This window comes from Phalacrocorax carbo, chromosome 7, assembly GCF_963921805.1.
Source record: "Phalacrocorax carbo chromosome 7, bPhaCar2.1, whole genome shotgun sequence".
In the NCBI taxonomy this organism is placed as follows: Eukaryota; Metazoa; Chordata; class Aves; order Suliformes; family Phalacrocoracidae; genus Phalacrocorax; species Phalacrocorax carbo.
In genome coordinates this window covers 27,340,926-27,358,688 of record NC_087519.1, presented here as the reverse complement: position 1 = coordinate 27,358,688, position 17,763 = coordinate 27,340,926, and the positions used below count along the sequence as shown (strand labels likewise).

General features: G+C 42.6%; 1 protein-coding gene across 7 annotated transcripts in view; it reads right to left on the bottom strand.

Moving 5' to 3' along the window:
• The window catches only part of PPP2R3A (protein phosphatase 2 regulatory subunit B''alpha), a 61,008-nt gene that overhangs the window by 8,389 nt on the left and 34,856 nt on the right, over nucleotides 1-17,763 (bottom strand). For all 7 annotated transcript variants that reach the window (XM_064457157.1, XM_064457159.1, XM_064457156.1 and 4 more), the window contains 9 exons: nucleotides 17,206-17,308; nucleotides 15,272-15,346; nucleotides 9,850-9,936; nucleotides 7,106-7,262; nucleotides 4,986-5,034; nucleotides 4,310-4,399; nucleotides 3,147-3,322; nucleotides 2,503-2,621; nucleotides 852-958 (listed from right to left, as the gene is read on the bottom strand). In XM_064457157.1, coding sequence (XP_064313227.1) covers nucleotides 852-958; nucleotides 2,503-2,621; nucleotides 3,147-3,322; nucleotides 4,310-4,399; nucleotides 4,986-5,034; nucleotides 7,106-7,262; nucleotides 9,850-9,936; nucleotides 15,272-15,346; nucleotides 17,206-17,308 — 963 coding nt within the window. The remainder of the gene's footprint in view (nucleotides 1-851; nucleotides 959-2,502; nucleotides 2,622-3,146; nucleotides 3,323-4,309; nucleotides 4,400-4,985; nucleotides 5,035-7,105; nucleotides 7,263-9,849; nucleotides 9,937-15,271; nucleotides 15,347-17,205; nucleotides 17,309-17,763) is intronic.

Sequence of the window (17,763 nt, the reverse complement as noted above, 5' to 3'; positions counted from 1 at the left end):
CTCAGCACTCTTACTTTAATGGCTCTACAAATACGTTCAAGAATAGATGAAATCCTGAATCATGCAAGATTAACGTGGGATAAGCATTCTTTGGATGTTTGTTATATTAACCTGGAGACTTCCAGAGAAATATTCTCAAGAAGATACTAACATAGACACAAATCTAAATGATAATTATACTGAGTCTTCATTAGGAGCCTCTGCAGGAAGCCCTTGCACACAGAGAGGTTCTGGAGCAACTTTTCTGCCTAGGTTCATTGACTCTAAGGATAGCTGCCATGTCTGTCCATAGTTTTATAGAAGACTGCAAAAATGAGGGTAGGTATTGCAGAAATCAACAGTATTTTAAAGGAAAAGTCTCAACAAATTTTGTAAATGAATGAAAACATTGAAACACAGCTTATGAAGAGCACAGACTAATAGGCATAAAGTTTGGCAGAAAGTAGGATTATTTGACTAAAGAAAGTCTCTGCTAGGTAGAATAAATATAACAGAGCTACAGTTTCTAATCTATGATAGTGTGACATGGCCAAGACTAAGGAAAGTAATTTAATCTCTTTTTTTGTATAACTGCCAAAAGAAAAAGGCTTTGTCCTTTTTCCCAGCTACCTTTATTACTGCAGCGTGTGTAGCTGATCCAAATAGCTGCCCACAAAGGCGGCCATTGTGACAGATATACCAATACTGCCTTTCGGAGCAACTGTTGTAGGCTTTGCATTCTCCAGTGTTGAGTCTAAATGATAAGTCCGCTAATCTGCTACCTCTGTTAAAAGTGGCATCCACATGCTTCTACTAAACATCAGCTGGAGCCAAATAGTGTCCCCCCAGGGCAGCGCAATGCCTGTGCTTACCCTTCTTGTAACTGCTCATTCCCAGACTCCTCAGCCACAAGAATCTCATACTCTTCAGCAGCATATCTGTCCCAGTCAGAGGGTTCAGGGCCATCATTTTCAATGTCCTAAAGAGATAAGACAGTCAAACATGCTCTGTCCATACCTCTCTACAGCTGTTTACAATAGGTCTAAGCATGTGAAACAGCAATTCTAGGAATAGTAATCAACTGTACAGAAACATCTAGTCAAAACTTACCTTAACTGAAAGATTCACTATTATCTTAAACTATTTTAACATCTGCACATAAATGACTACGAAGAAAATACATCCCTTAGACTATAAAGCTCAGCGTGTGACATAAGCTGCCAACAAACTGAGCCTGATTCATTTCAGAAATGCTGAACATGAAAAACTGTACATTTTCTTTGCTCTAGCTCAGCAAGACCTGCATCTGTGCGCTTTGTAATTGGTTAAAGAAATTACTGATTTAAAATCTTTGTTATCCCCCCTGGCCCCACTTGACTGCTTTTATGATGATCCAGTTTAAACAAACAAACACACAAAAGTAGCATGGTTCTGGATTAGGATATATTTAAGCCTTGAATCGTTGAACCACAAAGTTACTCTTACAAGTTATGTAGGAGCTGCTGGGAGTGAACCAGAGTTGTTTTTGGCATGCCCACCACTTTACTGTACTTTGACCAGATAAGAGGCTCTGGGAGATAGTCTTTAAGCTGTAGACACATCCAGTTTCACTGGATGTGCAAGGGGAGCCAGAGGTGAGGGACTTTACACCAATAGCTGACAAAACTCAAGCCTCTGAACATCCCACAGTTGGTGAGCAACAACTGCGAAACACAAAAGCCACAACCTCCTCTTGTATTTTCTCTGCTTGGGAAGAAAGGATGGTGAATGACAGTGCAGCCAGGCTGACAACCAGTCACAATGTGGAATAGCCTAACCTTCTATCTAGTCTACTGCATGTGCGGCCTGATCACAGTGTTGACACCTCATCTGCCTCTGCCCTTGTGTTACAAAGATCTGTCTCTTTGGTTCTGTTTAGGCTATGGGAAAATTGCTAGTGCTGTTTTAAGGCTCCAGCCCAGAGGGTTTACTAAATCTTCACACATAGCCTACTTATTTATGACTGCAGCTATGTAGGAGACAGGAAGAGACAAATGGGATATCAAGGTTTGAATCTCATGGTGCCTTTCTAAAGAGAGCAAACCAGGTTCCCTTCTAGTGCAGCTGAGTCACTCTCCTTCAGCCTGCTGAATCGGTGCAATCCAGCATGCTCCAGTCATTCTCTCTAGAATCACATGCTGCACTGCCAGTGCTAGTGTAGTAGGATCAGTGATGGCAACCGAATCATAGAATAGCAGCGTAATTTGTGCTAGAAGAGACCCAGGAGGTCTCTAGTCACAGCCTCTGCTCAAGTCAGGGTTTCCTATGAGGTCAGGTTATGGGGTTCAAGGCTTTGCCCAGTCACATCTTGGAAACCTCCAAGAATAGAAGCTGCACAACCTCTCTGGGCAATCTGTTCCAGTGTTTGACCACCCTACTTGTGAAAAAGGTTTTCTTATATTTGGTTGGATTTTCTCTACATCCAGGTGCATTCCAAAGATAGGTTTGAGAAGGCCTGTATTTAGAAATAAAGGTGATTTATACCTTTTGTACTGCAAAGGGATCCCTCTGTTCATTGTCCAGATATTTCTCTAAATTAAAGAAGGTGTTGTAGAATACATGAGCCATTCTGCACCTCTTCAGGTCTCGCAGGGTTACTCTTCCTGCAGAAAAAAGCCCCCACAGTATTGTGCTGAGTTCTTAGTAAGAGACTGGACCTATTACTTGTCAGTCTTATTGAAGTTTTAATTAAAACACCAGTATGCTACAATATTACAAAATTTCTTCCCAAGTCAGTCAAGGATTTTAACATTATTCTGGGTATGTTTATTAGGCTTAAATCTCACAGACATATAGAGGTCTTTCTCATTCATGTGAAATATGAAGGAATGTGGATGGTCCATTTTCATAATCTAGACTGTCAGCACATCCCACAGCTGAAATATACAAGATTTGTTGCTCCAGTTCCACCATGTTAATTCGGAAGGTCTTTTGTTTTAGTATTTCAAACCTCCTGATGCATAACATTATGGCACAATAGCCACTGTTCAGACTTTTACCTTGTGCAGTAATTTCAGCCCTGTGATTCTAACACAAGGCTTTACCTATAGATGGGTTTCAAAGTGACATTACTTTCTCGATCCACCACAGATTAAAGAGGATGGAAACTCTCATTAAACAGGACTTACCTTCCCTCTCTGGCTTAACGAGATCAAGCATCTGACACAGCAAGTCATGAAATGGCAGTGGTTCTATGCCCATCACTTCCATCCGCTCACACTGCTCCTCGTAAAAGTACTCCAGTTCATACATGGAGAGCACTCCGTCCCCATCCAGATCCATGCACCGAAACCAGTACTCAATGCTAGGAAAGAGAGAGAGGACTAGTGAAAGCACGTCACTGCACTAGGAACTCCACAGAGCAGAGATTGTAGCAACGCACATCCGTCTTCCCCCATCCTCTAATGCTCTTCTGCCCAAAGGCTGGCATAAAAGCAGGGATGAAAATACCATTTGGGAAGGATCAGGGCACAGGCTAGCACTCAAGAGTGCCGCCTGTTAGTCTCCCAAGTGGCTTGTGAGCAGAGCCATGCTCGTGACCTGTTTCACCTGGTAGCTGTAGCAAACACCGACTGTGCTCCAGCTCAACTGGCTCACGTAGGTTAGAGTGTCACTGATTCAGCAGCCAAAGTTGGCCAAATACAACCAGCTCTGAACCCAGGACACTGGCTATCCCTGAGTAACTCTGGTGAGTGATGATGCAGGCATGGTATGCACTTATTTCCTCTATTCCTTTACACATAAGGCAATGCTTTTAGGCAGTTACACTCTACACTCTACATCCTCCCTTTATGTCTGGAGAGTCCAACCCTGGATTTATGCATTATTCTTCTCATTTTTATTGAGAAGGCTTCTTGTCCTAATAATAGCAGGCGAATCTAGTTCAGCTCTGCACAATAGTCTCCCACTGGCTGTACAAACCAGCCGCATATGGAGGTTTTACAAAGTGACACAGTGAAGCTTCCTTACAAACCCTACACACTTGCTTCATGTGTGAAGGTAACATGCCTATCTGCTGCAAACTTCTCAGGGGTTTACCCCCAGAGCCAGCAGTAACCAAAGGCACTGATGACCACCAAGACATTTAGCATCACAGGAAAACTGATTTTACACAGTTTCTCCTCAAGAAAGGCAAATAACTTGACCAAACATTGACAGTAAGTTGCTTTCTTCCTAATAATCACTGGAACCCAAGATGCCATCAATTGTAGAAAGCAGTAGGCCACAGAAGTTTCTACAATCTTATCTGCTCATCTCAATACTTTTACTAAGACATAGAAATCAGTCAGACCTTGTAGCACTTCTTTTGTCTTCCTCCGAAATCAGGAGCCACACAAAATCAGCATAACTCATGCGGCCTTCCTTTTGAACTTCATTGCCTCTGGAAGACACATGAAAAAAAAAAACAAAACCAAAAACCGAACCACCAGGCTCCTAAATACTCAGAATGTTACCAAACATATTTTTCAGAAGTCCCAAATCATTGGCAAGAGAAAACGGGGCATCGTCACCCATTTAGCCCGTACTCCATGCACTCCCCAGCACCAGTCCTTTCCCTCTTCCGCACAGGCACAGCATTTGCTGCCTTGCTGCCACTGCAGAGCTGAGGCTCATCTACCATGTCCCCTCCCACAACAAGTGCTGGGCTGTTTTACTTTTCAGAAACTTTAAAGCAGTGCTCTCCAGCTATCCCTGTGCAGGGCACAAACACATAGTGCTTGCATGTTCCCTCTGGCTATGCCCAGCTTGTTCTCTAATGAGGTCTATAGGTAGCCATCCTACAAGATTTTTTAATTTGTTTTCTTAAGATACCCAGAAGTCTCACTCCATTTCAGGCAGCTCCAACTGGAGCACCATGTTGGAAACCATTCTGATCAGTGGGGATTTTTGACAGTGTCTTGCATTTCTAATCAGCCTGACAGAAATTCCCTTCACTTCTATCCCCAACCAGTATGCTTACTCCTCACCTCACCACAGCGCCGCTGAATATTCGCTCAATAATCCTGTTTGATAAAGCTGGAAACAAAGAAGACATGGAGAAAATGAAGCTACAGGTCACAGGAATAACTACAACCGGTTGTTTATGCTTAATTAACAGAAAGCCATTTCCCATTGCTAAAATGCTCTAACCACTTTACTGGTCTGTTCAGCAGCATTTTATAAAAACCGAAGATGATTCTCCCAGTGTGCCTGCCATTGTATCCTCCCAAATGCCATATTTCCCCACAAATACAGCCACTGTGTATTATGTGGATTCTTGGACATAGGCAGCGTTACTCCTACTTTGCTGCAGTACGATTTGTCACATAAGCAAATCCTGCTGACAGGAGACTATTTCAGTGTATATTGCAAAAGAAGTTCAGTTATCAAGCAAAATTTACACATCAAATGCCTACAAAACAATTCTTAACAGAGCACAAGCTGTGGCAATCCTGCTGCAGGGAAGGACAACAAAAAAGCAGCATCAGTTTTGCCAGCCAGGAAATGCGTGGGATAGATTGTTATGGCAGAGACATACCAGCCAAGCAGCAAGTACCAGTCTGGGGCAGGATTTGCACACTAACCTCACCTTCCCAGACTGCTGACCCACTTCCTTTAGACCCCCATCGTAGCTCCTTCTACACGTTCTCCATCACTTCTGTAGTCCTGGCATACTTCTGGCACGCCAGCCAGGCAGACCCAACCTGCACCATCCCTCAGATCCTCCTGGCACAGTGCTGACAGGCTGCTGGTGCCACTGCACTGATGGCTTCTCCCCTTCACCCTGCCCACAGCGCCCCTTCTATCTTTAGTTCCCCAGCACCCAGTGCTCTCAAGCCTCCTGTGCAACAAATACGCCATAGCCCCACTCCAGATCCCAGCAGGGAACAAGTCTCCCGTATCACCTATCCCAAGTCAGGCATTCCTCCATCCTCACATCATCCAGCCCCATTATCAATGCTCCTGACCCTGTGACTTCCACACTCACCCAGAACCCCCATGGCCTTCCCATGAACGCCTGCACTCAGAACATGTGGGCCACTCTGACACACACACACACACACACCCCCTAACAGCACTGTCATTCTCACACCCCTTTCCTTCTTTTTTACTTCAGCTCACTAGGATCTTGGCTCCTACAAAATGTTGTCCCTGTCTCCAGAGCTCCAGCAATGCCTGACAACTTGTCATACCTCCGGATCCCTGTAGCCGTACGCACTACAACACCTTACCACATACTTCACCTATCCTGCCACCTCCAGTCACACGTTGTGTCCAAACATCCCATTTCCCCAAATCTGATCTCTGTCCCAGACCTACTTTCCCAAAAAGTGCAGCAACCACACAGAAGAATCCAAGAAGGCTTTGTCTTCAGGATTAAAAATGCAGTCAATAACTCAAGCTCTTGTCTAAGATATTACATCACAAATCCTAACAGGTAAGCACATGGGCATATCATGCTCTCAGAACATAATCCTAAAAACAGCCGACCTGAGTGCCTCCATCTAGCACAATGCATACAGAACAAATGCCTTTGGATTTTATAGCCCTTTCTGTATTTGTATTCCATTAACTTATCCATGGCCTTTGAACCTTTGAAAACTCAGAGCATCTGCTCAGTTGTGGAAAGGACTTCCACAATGAACTCAAGAGATATTCTCCAGAGTGCATCTGCAAACTGAAAATCACCAAGTTTCACTGGACTCCAGAATTTCTCTCACACATAACGAGACTGCACTTCAGCAATCTTTGAAGTTCACATGTGCTTGTCCTTCTTGTCCCTACTTCCAAGTTCCTGCAAAACCCTTAGTAAATAATAAGCAAGTTTCAAGACATTGTTTTAGCTTGTCCTTCTGGCAGTGACCCACATGTGAACAGAAGCTCTCTCTCTAGCTACTCATGCAGAAAATAGCGTGTACTGCATTTCTCTGTGTCTAAGCCCTACAACTGGCTCTGTAAATCAGCATTTGTGTAAGCGATGGATGGCTCCATTTAAATTTTGTTGAGATATCAAATTAACCAAATTAAAGCTGAGCTTTACTCTTTAGTGGGAACAATCTATTTTGAGCAATCCCCGTCGTCCCACCACAGCTTGCAGGCAGCATACCTTGATCACTGTACCTAGCCAGATCCTTCTGGCTAATGTAAAGATCATGGTCAGTGTCCAGCTCCCAGAATTTACAGTATATAACATAGAAGTGTTCATAGGAGAAATAATCTGTGATCTGATTTATATCATCCTCTTCTTCCAAGAGAGCAAGAGTCTGAAAGAGTACAAATAAAGTGGGAAGTTAAACCTAGACAAAGAGGCAGTTCAGCAGCTGAACTCCTCCAACCTCTGTGGAAGTTGGGTGAACACAGCTCTGAGAGCTAATCCAAAATGCAGCCTTTCTCCCCTGTAGGATATTCTGTTGCTGCATTCCTTAACAGGGACTTACAGAGCACCTGGCTTGGCTGTCCTGGTTAGCGTATGTATGCACAATATTTCTGCCACTCCTGTGAACAATTTCTGCCAATTTTCAGCTGAAGTGAAGAGCGAGGCAGAGCAACAAGAACACAACTGCTCTGTCAGCTGGGATCTATTATTTGTGAAACATTTCTGACCTGTACCAGAGACTCTTAGAGCCATTTACATCAGCAAGTCCACTGTTCTCCACAGGAACTGAGATATATCTTTACACATCACACATCCTTGCCTGGCTCCCAAAGGGCAAAATTAAGTCTTGCTTCAGACTCATCCTGGACTGGGGAAGGAGGGATGGTTCCCAAGCAGATCAAACCAATCACACTGGTTTCCCTGGGCTGTCACTGACAGGAATTAGTCTGGTTTAACTGTGAGGCTTAGACAGATTTCCAACCATGACATCTCTTAACATGTCTTGTTAGAAAACATTTGGTGACAATGTCCTTGTTTCATTCCCACTTCACACCTCTGTCCTTCACTCCACCTTCCCACTGACAGGAGTGTATTGCATGTTTACCAGTGCCACCTCCCTGCTTGCCTTTCTCCTAGTGCTGAGGCCAAGGGACATAAGACAGCCTTTTCAGTCTAATAAATTATGGCTGCAAGAATGCGAAAAGGCTTAGAGACTCATGTGAGCTACAGAATCACAGAACATCCTGAGCTGGGAGGGACCGTCAAGGATCATTGAGTCCAACTCCTGTCCCTGCACAGGACAACCCCAAAATTCACACCATGTCTCTGAGGGTATTGTTCAAGTGCTTCTTGAATATTGACAGGCTTGTTGCCATGACTGCCTCCCTGGGGAGCCTGTTGCAGTGATCCACCACCCTCTGGGTGAGGAACCTCTTCCTAGTGTCCAACCTAAACCTCCCCTGTCTGTCCTCCCCTGCCCTCACAGCCTCTCAGAAAAAGGTGAGACACAGCCTAAGAGCTATCCCAGGGCATTATGTCTCTAAGCAGGCAGGCTTAGTGGCCCCTCTATCCGTAACCATAAAAACAGCTGCTGTTCTATATGTAGGCACTGATAGTTCAACATCAACTTTCAGTCATCTCCACATCCAAGGAAGCCAACTGAATCTCAGCAAAACTCTCACATCCTGATATCAACCAGGTTTCAGGCAGGGACAACAGGAGAGTACTGCCAGACCTGCACTACTCTGACTTGGTGACACTCAAGTCTAAAAACCTCTGATCAATCACTCACTAGCCTCTTCAGTTCTTCATGGATCTCTTAATTTCTTTGCAGATGATAATCACTTGGGGAGGTTTTTCAATAACTATTTGTTTTTCTTTTATAACTCATGCCAATGTATGTCATTTACATATGCAGCAAAGAGCTGCCCAGGCAGAATTATGGTCCCAGAGCTGAACTTCCCTGCTGCAGGAGATGAAAGGCAGAGTAGGTATGCAAGGAGAAACAGGGAAAGAGTGTATAAAGGGAGAAAATGAGTGAATAAAGATGCAGGATAAGTTGGGAGGATTTGTTTATAACAGAGGTTAGAGAGGAACTGGGATGACACAGTCCAAGGGAGCACTGATTTTTTCATTGACTTATGTGATCAGTGGGGCAGATGATGTCTGAAAGGAGGAGCAGCGTGAATTCATGCTTGAGGCTTTTGATGAAGACAGCACACTACATCTGGAAGGGAAAACAGGATCCAGTAGGGAAGTCTTACTGCTTTAGCAGAGTCCTTAATCTTTTAGGCTAAAGACTTTCTGGCTTTTTAGGTTGGGCTGGAGTTGAGCAGCTTTAGACAGTTTTAACCTGGTGCTCTTTTGGGCAAAATATATAGAGAACAGAGATCCAAATCCTGAAACCTCTGCCCAACGTAAGGATACATCACACGGACTGTAACAAGAACTAAGCTTCATTCATTAACCTTTCTGAAGAAGTCTACTGCAGAAGTGGAAATCAGCTCCTGAAATGCACAGTCTCACAATTGCACAGCACAACATGCCTGACCAACTGTCAGTGGGCTGATTGTGCCATTGGGAGTCAGGAAATTGGCTGTCCTACCCACCACTTGTGTAGACAATCCGGCAGCTATTCTTGGCTGCTCAAGGAGCCACTTAACATAGGTACAATGCTGCATCTTGCTTCCCTTCCTATTTGGCTAGATCAGGAGCCAAGAGCCAATCTGCCTGACTGAGCTTCAGAGCGGGTGCACAGCTGCCCCTTGACCTTCTATCAGTGCTCTTGGCTACTCCAGTCCCTGGTCTCTCATCTCAACTCAGACACAACCCCTCCACTAGCTCCGTCACTCTACTAGCACTGAGCATTTGGCCTACTTCACTACAATCCACGCACAGCTCCCTTGCCATATAGTATACCGTTATAGAAACAAAGGTATTATGCATTCTATATGATCAGGCACAAACCAACATACTTGCAAGAAGTTGCTTTTCCTCAGCTCTGTTAGAGTGATCTTCCCAGACCAGGATCGATTGACTGTGTAGAATATTCTCTGTATAACCTGCAACACATGAACAGTGCTCTTGAAATAAACTCCTGAAGTATACCAGTTTGGGAATTTAAATGCAGTATGTTTATTTTGTTTATTCACTCATCCTAAGGGGACTTTTTTCAAAAGTGTTTTGTGATCCTTTTTTGTAGATATTGCTATCCTTAATTCACTACATGGTCTGGAAGTAACATTTATTTCTGAACCCGTATTATCCATTTCCACTCTGCAAATATTTTCACTGCTTTCAATTCACATCTTTGAGCATGCAGATGCATTATTTATGTCAGGGACTACATTCAAACTGCTGACAAATCATTTTGAAACAGAGTTTTTTCAGGTTTTAGGCACTGTAGCTTGCATGGATCTCAACTGGATTAGTGTTCTGCACCAGAAAAAAGATATCCAGACTTCTCAAGAGGAAACAGGACATGTAAATGAAAGCCACGATTGATGTCTATAACAATGCCTCATCCTCTTGGTGGCTCCACTGAAAATAAGCACTAGAGATTATCTGTCTGCATTTATCTTAGGTAGGTGTTAACCTCATTTGTCTCCTTTACTGATCTGCCTCTGGTGAAAGCGAGTAAAAAGCATGGGGTGGGAATGCAGAGACTTCCAAGAACCCAAGAGGAACAGTTCACAGTATGAGCTGGAGTACACTCCGAAGTACCTAACAAAGCAAGCTGAACTCTTCCAGTCCCTTCCTTGTTCACTTGTCAAACATCATCACAGAGTGGGGAAAACACAAATGTGCAATCAAGAGCATGCAGGAATAAACTTAACAGGGGAAACAACAATAAATAAACATATTCAAGAGAAATTAGAAATATAATTAATGTGGATATCAGCACTGAAACCTATGCAATATAGTTCTTGTCAGCCAAACCTAATACAAAAAAATCTTTGATGTCTCTGACATCATGTTGACATATTATCCTAGAATTTTGGTAAACCTTAATAGTGCATGCTATTCCAACACAGAAATTAACTTTACACAATATGGACATTATAGGAATTAATCCAGTTAACACATTAAATGGGGTGGGTTTGTTTCTTAGCCAGAACTAGCTTTGAGTGGGTAATCACCATTTAAGGGCCATGCTTTGACTCAGTCACACAAGCCCTGGTTCTTCGTTCAGAACAGATCTGGAACCAAGTACAGGATTGTAAAACAGTCTGCTTTGGAATACAAAGATTAGTGAGACAGTAAATGCTGATGAGCACAAATAATTTTGAGAGCAACAAGAATGATTTAAGGACTCAAAACGTATCCTGAAGAAATACAACTAATATATTCAACTTAGCTGAACATAATACCTATTGGTAGCTATCCTGGTCCTTAAAAGCCCACATGGGGAGGTGTGGGACAGCAGGAAGACTTTTTCTCTCTCATGAAATACATAACTAGAAGCTGAAATCAGCCTAATTCAGACAAGATAAGAATGCACTTCTTTTACACTGCCATTGATTAACCACTTGGACAACTCCCAAAGAAACACTGCAGGCTCTCTATCACTCCAGATTTCAAAGATGGATGTCCTTCTAAAGTTGGGTGTCAATTTAATTAAAAACAAAAAAAATATCAATCCTAACTATAGCAATCACTGAGAATGTTCTATGGCCTGCTAATGCAAGAGCTCAGACTAGGTAATCACAACGATCTTTTCTGGTCTTAAGCACTATGAAAAAGCTGTATGTTTGTTTCTTCTTTAATGCCTCTGGCAGCCACTGCCATTCTGGACTCTATTTTTGAACTTTGTTTGGTCTTTGCTTCCAGATTGCACAACAGCTCAGAGACTGAAGTGGATCTCACCTCATACATAACCCATTATCACACCTGACAAGCCTGTAGCAATTCTTAAAGATACAGGGCTTTCACACCATTCTAAGGACTCAAAAATAACAATCCCAAGAATCAGAAAATGGACCCCAACCAGCAATCTTTTTCTTTATCCTCTGTCTCCAGGTTAATAAAAGACAACAAAATACCCCCATTTGTGACATGTAGGAAACTGTTCCTCTATCAGACCATATTAACAAAGATGTTCCATCTCCCCTCTCCTCACCTAGCTGTAAAATGGGATCTCTTTTAATCTCTTTTACCATGTCCAGTCACTCAGTGCAGGCTTTATTATTCAAACAATGGTCCAGTTTCACTAGATATACTGATACATACACTATGTACTAAAATGCGAATACTTCTCTCTTTTCCAAGTTGGGACAACCAAGCTGTCAAAAAACATATTTGGGAAACATCCTAGAACATAATTACACAGCCTCTGATTATTTGGAGCATTTAAGCCACGTGTCAGTAATGCCTTACTGAAAGCCATAACTGGCTTCATTTTTCCCAGTGTGTAAGATAATTTATTCTGAATTCAGTCCATAAGCCTTTGGAAGGGGGAGCCCCTTCCTATTTGCCCATTATCCTCATGTAATCTACCTCCAGGACAGAAACCATTGATGGATCACAGCTCTAGGCCTTTCCCCAGTGTTCCCATAGAAGAACAAAAGCAATACCATTTCTGGAAAAAACCACAAAGCTTTATTAAACCCTGTAAGCCATCTTCCCCTTACACATTCACATTGGTAACACTGCATAAGCCGAAGCATTTTTCAACATGCAATATCTTTTGCCAAGTTGTTTTTAGTTGAGTCAGCTTTTCAAAAACAGCATGCAGTGCTAACTCTGAGCCTTGTTTGAACGTTCTGGCAGAAGTCACATTTTAAACCTTTTACAATAAATGCTGCATGATATTACGCATCAGCTTCAGGAGTCACTCTCTGTTGAAAAAAAAACACAAGTAGATTAGTATACTGGCAATACAACAGCTCACAGATACCGATACGGATTAAATTATAGCCTATTGTACCCAAAAGGCACTCTAAAATGTGCAGAGGTAGGCAAAACTACAACTGAAATGTGTATACACACCTTACCCATACTAGACTGTTAGCTTACTGTCCAGGTGACTTCAACCAAGTGATGCTGTATCCAACAATGAACACAAAAGCCAGTATCTCCTTGCAGCCCTCATCTGTAACACAAAACTAAAATTTAATTCGTGCACTTGCAGCAAATACAACATTCTGCCACTGTAAGTAGGTATAAGGCACTCTACCTTGGAGGGATCAGAAGGATCCAAGTAGTCTCAAAATCCAAGGACAAAGCTCTTTCCTTCATTACTTCCTGGTGGGAATACTGGATTTTGTAACATTAAAGAGAAAGCAGTGCCAAACTGTCTGTGAAAGGAGATGTGAGAAATAGGAGCTCCTGCTATCAGAGAGGAGAGCCACTGCTGCAGTGGGCCAAGTACTGCCACTCCAGATGGGAACAACCTGACTCAACAGACTGTGTCTCCCAAGGTCTTGACTCTTCTCCAACCCAGTGATTTGGCCATGGCTTCCTTCATGTTGAGCTCAGAAGGAATCTGTCTGCCAGCATGGACACCCAGAACAACACTGTCCTGCCAGCATGAGGAGTTGGTGAAGGACATCACAGCTTTGTAAAATTTGCTGCTACACACCATTTGCCTCAACCACAAGCACCACTTTCCTGGCTGCCTGGAAGCAAGCCTAGGAAATGACCTCTGTCAGAGTACTATGAGTAAGGGTGCTTAAAGCTCAGACTGAATTAGGAAAGCATAGTGGAGGCACAAACAGAATCAAGAGGCACTGGGGAGCTTCATGTACTCATGAAGGGTCCAGTTCTGTGACTGCTTTAGAGTGGTCACACAGGACCTCACCCAGGCACAAGGGATGTTGTGGAAAAAGAGAGTGGAAGGAAAAGGTGTTGCCCGTTTCAGTAGCAGCCTGCACTTCAGTTATCTTTAAGTGGAACCTCAGTTTCTCACAGCCGGTCTCTCAGACCAGAACATGCATTGCGCGCCCTGATGAGGTCCAGAAAGTGCAGCAATTGCTGCTTTGGGACACCAGGGGTGATCATTTGGGGGATTTCTCTATGAAGACATTTATTTCTTGTCTGTATTCCCTCCTTTAGACCCTGAAAAATACAGGAACAGCGTGTGACTTGAGAAGAGGAAAGGCAGATGCACAGAACTGCCTTTGCCACCACCCAACAGCCAGAACCAGGACAGCCACACATTCTGTCTTTACCTGCTCACCAGAAAAGAACAACTGGTTGATACTGCAGTGAGAAACAGGTGCTAGTGTGATCTTAAGTCTTTCAGCTCTCACATGTACTTTAAACACCAAATACCAGGCTACATGTGCCACAAGCACCTTCCACACTCCACCCATTCATGTGCCTCTATAATTCCCTGGCCATTGTTAGACCTATTCTGGCCAGTTACTATGCTCAGTGTATCTTGTCGTGCTCCATGGGGACTCAATATGTTGATAGTACACTGATGTTCACTGTCACGTTCAAGTGCATCTAAACATTTAAAATTGATTCTTGTTACACATTTTCATAAAACATTAGTGTGACAGTTCAGGGTTTGCCCAGAGCAATGGTGTCTTTCTGCCATCTGTTCCTTACAGGAAAGGAACAAGCCTGTGCTGCCAGTAATCTCCCAGCTGCCAGTATGTGGTGCATCTGGCCTCCATCCAGACCCTGGCAAGCAAAGAGGAGAAACTTTAAGCCCTTGAGTCCTGTTGGGGTACAGTTCCCATCAGGTCTGTCATTATTAGAATTTGTTGCCGCCGCAGATATAAAACATCCTGACATTTATACCTTTTATCCAGATCCATACGCAACATGAGACAAGCTAAAGGCTTAAGAAAAGCACAAACTTACTCAGGTAAAGCACCAGTCTAATTGCTCACTGCAAAGTCAGAACAAAGCTACAGAACAAAACCCAACAACAAACAGTAGTCACAAAAGCTCAAAGACTCAGAAAGTCTAGGCAGGCTTTCTGGCAAGAGCAAGAGGCAGGAGAGTTGGACGGTAGACCCCTGTGTGAAATGGGTGCTTTGTACCATGGAACAACCACAGATTCTCCATTCCTATGTGACAGAGTTCTTCAAACATACAGCCTTCCTGGTCTCAACAGCCCAGCTGAATTAGGGGTAACTTAGCAGCTCTCAAAGACCAAAGAAGGACCTCTTGCTTTCCTTCATCAGGATTAAACGCCAAAAAAGTTGTTTTTATGGATTTGCTTAAGACCAGAAAGAATCATTATTAACCTTTTGAATAACCTCTTGCACACACAGGCAGATTCAGTTTTCCTTTGGAAGTAGTTTCTAAAAAACTCACTGCCAGTAGTATTAAAATCACCTATTTTTTTAAATAACTGAAGGATGTGCTAATAGGAACAGTCGACAAATCACAAAGGGAGGGTTAGTACAGCAGTGTCTCGGGAAGTCAAAGGAGCCAGCCTACCGTCGTAATGTACCGGGAATGGAACTCCGGAGCATCCTTCAGGAACGTCAGGCCAGGATGCGTTTCCACCACATCCTGCAAGATAAGACCAAATAAAATGAAACAGATTTTCTTCTCCTTTTAATGTTTAGAAGTTACTGGGTTTACAAATCAATACTTTTGCTTACTTTTGAAATGGTATTTGCAGCATTAACAATAAAACTGAAATGACATCTTTTTATAGGTAAAGTGAACGTCCCAGAAGTATAAGTAGAATACATTTTCTGGGCAATACGCACCTGTTGGGCCATTTTGATTTACTTAAGGATAGAAAAACAAAGGAAGAGAGTTAGTGAGTAGATGAAAACTCGTATTCATTGAATGAGACAAAAAAGTAGTTAGTTGACCATGCAACTATCTCCTCTCCAAGATCTTTTTTTCCTCCATTCATTGAAGATATTAACATTTATTAGAGCTAGGTGCCAGAAATAAACATTCCTTGAAAGGTTGAGAAAGTTGCCTTTTATGTCCTCCACAACAACGAAAGCTCTTGTGAGCCTCAGAATGCACACAGATATGATCAGTGCTTTTCCAAAATTTACTTGAACTACCTGTGGAGATGCCTCTTTCTCAAGATCACCTTTTGTAAGCCAAACACTGGCTCATGACACCAAATCTGCCAAGAAACACATGACCAAAATAATGGAGAAACTGCTCAGATCCTGAATTAATCCATTCAGATCCTGCATGAATCAGTATCTGCGTAATTTCTACAGGACCGACTCCTCTACCCTTTAAAAAAGCATTCAAAGTTTTACTTTGTCTATACCATGACATGGCAAAGGGACAGAGCAGACACAGTGCCCTTAGGGGTGTGATATGACCAGATTTTGGCCAGTCTAACACAACGTCTAATATGATGGTGTAATATTGCTAGTCTCTGGTTGACTGACAAACAAGATTGTACGTGCCTTTGATTGCACCAGTAGCTAAAAAGCACAGCTGCAATCAATCAGGAAAGACAGTGTGCCCAGTGGAGAAAAGATGAAAAGGAACATGAGAAAATTTACCCATCACAGTCCCGGTTTTGTTTGAGACACAGAAACATCCAGTGTAGATACAAAAACTTCCCCAAAGTAGTATCTCCACAGAGGTTTTTCATAGAGGGCACAGTGTGAGAAATTTAGGGATATGTGGAAAAGCTCAGAAAATGTATCAAGAGATGATCAGAGGAGCAGATGGACCTTATTTAAAGAGAAGCTATAAAGAAACCCTGAACCGATCCACAGTCTGCCTAAATGGCCACAAATAATTAAAGAATGATATTTTGCTTTGTTAAAAATACCACATATGAATAAAAGGAAGAGAAAGAAATTAAATCGGGATGCACAGATGTAGCCTGAATATTAGGAAAAAATAAATCAGCAGTGAGACTTGTGCTCTAGCAGATTTAGAGGCATATAGAGAACAATTGGAACTGCAAAATTTTTTGCAAAGATTTCTACGTGGTATTGTAACTGGTAGTCTTCCTAAACAAATTCAGTTAGAACTGTCTTGTCAAGCAACTTTTACAACTTTTCTAGTAAGCTTTTTTGTTGTGCTTGAGTATCAGCAGCGCCATGCATTTTTCCCAATAACCACCTAGAGAGATGGGGCAAATTTCAGCCTGATTACCAGACACTGATAAATACAAATCCTAACAAGAGACAGGAGACTAAAAGCTCTGACAATCCTCAGCGACCTTAGCAAGATATATAGCTGGTTGGCACTTGCGCAAAATAGCCTACTTAAAATGCTTATTTCTATTTCACTTCAAAACAAACCCCACCCAGGTGCTGTTCAAACCAAAGGTCTACATGTCCTTGGTAAACATGTCAAGACATGAAAATAAAGAAGTTACAAAATAAACATAGCACTGTCTCCCCATCCATTCACTGCTGAGCTGTTGCAGATACCTGAAGCAGTGGGATAAAGTCCTCCTGTTCTAGGTAGTCATAGCTGGGCTTCGCTAAAAGGTATGTGAATCTGGATGCATCATCATGGCAGTTACATAGGATTCTGTAAGAGAGATGAAGAGTTACTCCAACCATTTCGTACCTCATGGGACAAACACAACCACCCAAGGATTATTAAGTGCCTTATCATGTGTTATGCAATAAATCTACACTGTGAATTGCGCAAAATTGACCTCAGACTACCAGCACCCATTTTCTTCAATGTCTTTTGGCAGCACCATGGTACTACCACCCAGTGGAGCTTTTTTCATGTTAATGTTGCTGTGGTAAACAAGGTTCCTTATTGCAGACTGTTCTTACTTTGATTCCACGGCATCTTAGTAGGTAACCTGACTTTTCAATATCCTCCACGCTCACTGATCTCATCTGAAATCAACAGGATCAACCTAACAGGATGCCATAGCGGACATGCTCTCCAATTTAATCCTTTACTGCATTTCAGTACATGAAGATACTGTCAAACTACAGTGACTAAATTTTCAACCAGAAAAATCACTC